We start from the raw sequence: 5,847 nt of genomic DNA on the forward strand, positions 1-5,847 counted from the left end.
CTCAAATTCAAAGGTCGATCCAAGCACAAACTCTAATTAAATATTCCAAGTAGCAAGATCAAAGGAGGAAAGCAAGGCAAACCATAATTCTTTATGAATTTAAAAGTTGTAATTGAATTCAAACATTTGAGATTTTATTATTTTATTAGGAATTTAGTTTGCATAGAATTTTTATTTAGGATTTTTAGTTTGTTAGAATTAAGCGTTTGAATATTTTCAGAGTTGATATTTTATTTTCATTAGGTTAACTCAAGACTATAAATACCCTCTAAGGGTGACGCTTGAGGGTGTACAAGTTTAGAATTCAGTATAAAATTGATTCTGGCTTTTTCATTGTTGTAGTTTATTTCAATAAAATTATTTATCTTCTCCATCTACTCTCTTTCTACACGCCAAGCATGATTTCTACCATGCTTGGCCAAACTTTTCATTAGCTGATAACTGAGAGACAACTCAATCCAATCTCGTGAGAATCGAAAAGGTACGTAAATCTTCATATTTCTTTCTTGATTTTTTCTGCAAACAAGGAGAGGCAATCGACCTTTCTTCAACATCTCAATATCTTCAATCCAAGGAGTGTATAGAGCACATTGGTTTGTTCGACGTTGTGATCTACAGTTGGGAAGGAGAACCGGTGTAAAAATTCAATTCCCTAAGAACAATCTTAGCGATAGTTTGTTAAGGAAAAACAAGATCAGATTCGATTGTCATCGAGACACTATAATCAGAGCACAAGCTTTTCCAGTTCAAAACCAACATTGGCATTAATATCGATAGCCGATATTAATCCAAACAAGGACTAATTTTCAAGGATTGGATTTGGAAATCATTTTACAAGAGAGAAGAGAAAGTTACAAGGGTTGAGCCTTGTAGACTATAACCGGAAAGTATCTGAAGTAAAATCTATTTCAGTGACCGAGACGGATTGATGCGAAGCGAAGATGGAGGCTATTGCTCATCTTTATTATTCATTTACAATTTATTTTTCTCAATTTTTCTTATTGTTTGCATCTTAGTTTTACTTTAATTTTATTTTAATTGTTTACTTTAAAATCCCCCTTTCTTTTTAATTTACTTGTTTTATAGGTTTCTTGTTCAAGATAAAATCGAATTAGAATTAGAAATTTCCCAATTATTGTAGATCGACACCCTTCTTCTCAATATTAGCATAATTATCCGAGAAAAATGATTATTTATTTGAAAATTACGACGTTTGTTAGACTCTCGACTTACCACATCATTTATGGGTTCAATGAATCACATCATCAATTTTAAAATAATTTCTAAATAATTGTCCACTCTCTATTTACATATAGAAAAAAAAGTAAAGATTTATCTTAAAAAATAATAAAATTAAAAAATATTATTGGTTAATATGACGGATTACATAATGAATCGGATTCATCTAGTAATTTTTCCAAGCACACTTTGTTGCCTCAAGTCTCGTTCTAAACTTCTCATTACAAATAAAGTACGTGTCAAACGGTAGTTGCCGTATTCCCTAGACTGTTTAGAACAAAATAGGATAATATTCCACGTATATTGAGAAATTGTTACTCCTGGTAATTTTACTTGCACGTTACTTGTAATTCTTTTTTATTCTTCAAGATTTATCTTTGGTCTTCTTGTAAATTTTGTCGTGAATATTGTTGTTGAAACGTAAGCTATAAACGTGGATCAAACAAGATTATTCAAGTGAAACAACAATAACAAAAGAATGAAGTTACCCTCCCCCCACAAGAAATTTATAAACATGTATGTAATCTCCATCGCATCCCCCAATTAAACAACATTAAAAACTTAGAGGGAAATCGGATTTAACAAAAATAAAGCCGTTTCTAAGTAACATCCAGGAAAAAAACTACTGATCTATCTTCTGTTGCTTGTGGTGAATGGTGATGGCATTACTTTTTATTGTTGTTGTCGGTGTTGCTGCTACTATTATTCGGGTGAGCACCACCAATGATGGAGGTGATGGCAGCTGCGAGGGCGGCGGTGAAGCTCGGATCGTTAGTGATGGCAGCCATGGCGGCGCTTACTTTATCAGCCAGCGTGGGATGCTGAGGCTGCTGATGTTGTGGATGAGGAACTTGGTGGCCTAACTGTGAAGACAACTGTAGGCCGGAGAATTTTGACTGATTACACGGTTGTTGACCAAAAAATTGAGGCAATTGAGGGGCCGAAACTGAAGCTAAGTTTTGGGGAGGTGGTCTTTGGAATTGTAGAGGATTTGGTGATTGAGTAAGGTCCAATGTTACAGTTGGGAATGGAGCCGAAGCTGAAATGGTTGGCATGCTGCATGATGGAAGGATGGTCCTCGCTAGCAAATTGGGGTTCATGATCCCATCTGCACTGGGCATTGACCCCGAAAGCAACATGCTAGCAGCTGCTGCCGTTATTGACGCCATTGCCATGGCAGCAGGAGGAAGTGGGTGATTGTGGTTGCCCTCGTAAGTTGTTATCAAGATTGTTCTATCTTCAGCGCAGCGTTGAACCTGATCATCACCATTTATACTACTAATCAGTTCCACACCTTGAGAATTGAAACAATGAAATCTAGGCAAGTTAAATTATAAGACATTAAAACATACTTGTTTTCGGACAGGACAACCAACTGACATGGTGCATCGATAATAAGCTCGAGGGCAGGGGTTTCCTTTTGCCATCTTTTGTCCGTATTTTCTCCATTGGCATCCATCACTGATCTGTATCAATTCCGCTAAACAAGTTAAAAATAACTTCATATTGATCCAAAGATCTTCACAATTTGTGATTGAGCAGTAACATACCATGGCAGCTTCGGATCGAGCTCGAATAGAAACACGAGCTTTCCTCATGGTAGCATCCGCAGATTGTTCAATTGGCTTTTCGGGATTCAGCTTTTGGACTTTATTAGGACCCCGGCCATCAGATTCCGGACTTTCCCCTCTATCAATTCTCTTGCCATCCCGCAAACCAGAAGCCTCCAGATTAGACTCAGAAACCCCATTTTTTCCTTTGATATAATTCTTGGATGCAACTTCCACGTTGTTTGGAGGAGACCCTGAACGCGTTCTTTCTTCTGACGAAGGTAGTGATGTCTCATGATCAGCTTCGGTGGTGCCTGAATATGGGACAAGATCCAGAAATTGTCTAGGCACCATCGCCTCCTCTTTATTAACTTCGGATTTTACTTCTTGAATCTGAATCCATTGAACATATTTTTCACCCAATCGAATAAACTCTATAGATATTGTACAGTTCCAAACTTCCAATGATATATAAGAACAAAATTACCTCATGTTCTTGGGTGGTTTTGGTTCCCTGATTTCTTTGCGGTTTCATTAAGGTCACAAGGTGCATCTGGAGAGCAGTGTAGTTGTTGCTGACATGACTGATCATGTTTCTTAACTTCTGGTTTTCAGCATGCATACGTTTGAACTCCACTTGTAATTCCACCAGCTGAATTAAAGTGAAAAAACATTATTCAATGGGCAAAAATTCCTTGTGCATATATGCTGGCTTGCCTATTCAAAAATACCCAAAACAATACCAACTTTTTCACTTTTAGAATCATCTCACCTCATTCTTTGCTCGCTTATCATCCGTGCCCGATGATTCCCCACCATCAACAGTGTGAAGATGCAACCCAGTCTACAGTTAAAACAATGACGAACCAAAACATCAGCAATATAATTCAGTCCAACTGCAAAATAATGCAAAGAAAATGTTCTTTCAAGGGGAAAACAAAAGAAAAACCATTTACATTTACATCCAAATGATCAGAGCCTGGACCGCCTCCACCGTGAGAAGTTTCCATCTTGACGGTGACAGTCGTACTAGTTTTGTTATCATCAACAACCCTGTGTTTCTTCTCGGAGAAAAAGTCAACCTCGTCAACTACCAGCCGGTTGTCAGCAGAAGCAGGTGAGGAGGCTCCACGGTGGTCCTCCCTGGAGCCAGCAAGGCTAACAGGCAACTTAAACATGTCCGGCTGCTGCTGCTGCTTTAACCTGAAGAAAGGTCCGGTGGAGGTGGAATTGGTTTTGTTGGGGAAGAAACTAGATACAGTCTATAAATAAATTAAGGAAGTGTGAGATGACTAAACAAGGAAGAAGACCAAATTAAAGACGGAGTTTGACAGAGAAAGGAAGATATGTGAAGGCGTTTGAAATGTATTGTGAAAGTCGACCTTCTAGTCTTTTTACCGGTGCAATGGGGTCTCTTAATAAAAGGCCTCGGAACGTAGACCAGATATAGCTACAGCGTATTACAATTTTTTTATTTTACTCTTTTCTTCTAATTGTTACGTCAGATGATGCGTCATATTGCCATCTGGCAAATTGACACCCATGAGAAACTGAATATAGAAAACAGTGAAGCAACTCTCTCTTTGCCAATTAACATTTTCCAATTGTTTTGGCAGAAAAATAAGACTAATATATTAATTTGGAAACACAAACATGTAGAATTACTATAATAGTCAACGAACAAATGTTTTTGATAATAAGTTTTCTTTTCAAAATGATAAAATAATTCAGTTTTTGAACCTATCAAGGTTGCGGTGATTAAGAAAATATTGTATTTTTATAAGGTTTAGTTCAAACAGTTACATCGTATGTATATATGCGTTATTAATTATTAATTTTTTTAAACATATGTTATTTTATAATAATTTTATAATTATTTTGAAATAATAAATTTTAAGTATAATTGATTAATAATATTTTTTTTAAATATATAAAGTCGATGTTTAAGCAATGGTTATCAATGTTAGTAAATAATTATAATATTTATATTAATTAATAGTGTTTTTAAAGTGTGGGAAAAAGGATAGAGGACGGTTGGGATGCGGGTTGAGAGCTTTGGACCGAAAACATGAGTTATTGGAAGATAAGAAATAAAAAAATAGGTTGCGTCAAGAAAGCGATTTGACTTGCCTTCTATTTTGAAAGAAAGAGAAACAAATCCAGCGCCAGAAGGGTGCGGCGCGTTCACGGTGATTAAAATTACAAGCTAATGCATTGCGAGAGGAGACGTGTTCGAGGTCGATCCAAAATTCAACTACCGAGACAATAAGGCATGGATTTAAGTTTAATTTTTTTCAAAACTTTTGAGATTTTACAATCAATTTTCATTTTTTAAGTATATGTAATTTAAAATTTATTGTAATTATTATATAATTGTAATTGAATTAATTAATTTTTAAAATAAAAATCAAATAATCAGATTTTTTTTAAAAAACAAGTAACGACAAGTTAAGAGTCCATTAGGTTTTAAAAATATAAGTTATTTTTTATTTTTATTTTCATAGAAAATAGAAAACGAAAATGTTTTTGGTTTCAAAATTGGAAAATGATTTTTAGAAAATAAAAATAAAAATAAGTGAAAATATGAAAAATATAAATTGTTTTCAAATTTTTTATAAAAATTATTTTAGAAATTCGAAAAATAAGAAAACATTATATTTATACTTTTAACTTAACTTACACATGTTTAAATTATTCCAACAATTTTTTTTTTGATTTAATAGTATCTAATACCCTCAAAATTTTGTAAAAAATTCAATATGGTCCCTAAACTTTTTTTGGCATTCAATGTAATCCTTAAATTGATTTTTTAATAATTTAATTTTGTAGTATTTTTATATTTAATTTATTGAATATCTTAATAATTATGTAGATTTTATATTTTTAATTTAAATAAATTTTATTTTTTTTAAAATTAATAAGTCCTCAAAGTTGTTAAAATAATCAATTAAGTCCATCTACCACATCATCTTCCATCGAGTATGGTCAAAACAGTATCGTGAATCATCACATCAATATTGTAGATTGCCATTTAAGTTTGTAAACTGTCATGTAAGTG

At 33.9% G+C, this 5,847-nt stretch overlaps 1 protein-coding gene across 1 annotated transcript; it reads right to left on the bottom strand.

Moving 5' to 3' along the window:
• Positions 1–1,801: 1,801 nt before the first annotated feature.
• Positions 1,802–4,067, bottom strand: LOC120137048 (probable WRKY transcription factor 31). Its single transcript, XM_039152919.1, has 6 exons — positions 3,746–4,067; positions 3,562–3,633; positions 3,277–3,441; positions 2,790–3,182; positions 2,592–2,705; positions 1,802–2,495 (listed from the first exon to the last, which is right to left on the bottom strand). The coding sequence occupies exons 1-6, from the start codon at positions 3,965–3,967 to the stop codon at positions 1,905–1,907; spliced, it is 1,557 nt and encodes a 518-aa protein (XP_039008850.1). The 5' UTR covers positions 3,968–4,067; the 3' UTR covers positions 1,802–1,904.
• Between the last annotated feature and the right edge of the window lie 1,780 nt (positions 4,068–5,847).

The sequence above is a fragment of the Hibiscus syriacus genome, unplaced genomic scaffold (genome assembly GCF_006381635.1).
Source record: "Hibiscus syriacus cultivar Baekdansim isolate YM2019G1 unplaced genomic scaffold, ASM638163v2 tig00110647_pilon, whole genome shotgun sequence".
NCBI classification, from domain to species: Eukaryota; Viridiplantae; Streptophyta; class Magnoliopsida; order Malvales; family Malvaceae; genus Hibiscus; species Hibiscus syriacus.

Bases quoted from the DNA above. Each gene is read 5' to 3' on its own strand.
- LOC120137048 (XM_039152919.1), bottom strand. From the start codon at position 3,967: ATGTTTAAGTTGCCTGTTAGCCTTGCTGGCTCCAGGGAGGACCACCGT. The intron at 3,634-3,745 runs GTAAATGGTTTT...TTTTAACTGTAG, and splicing joins CTGATCATTTGGATGTAAAT to ACTGGGTTGCATCTTCACAC. The intron at 2,496-2,591 runs GTATGTTTTAAT...GGTGATGATCAG, and splicing joins GTTGTCCTGTCCGAAAACAA to GTTCAACGCTGCGCTGAAGA.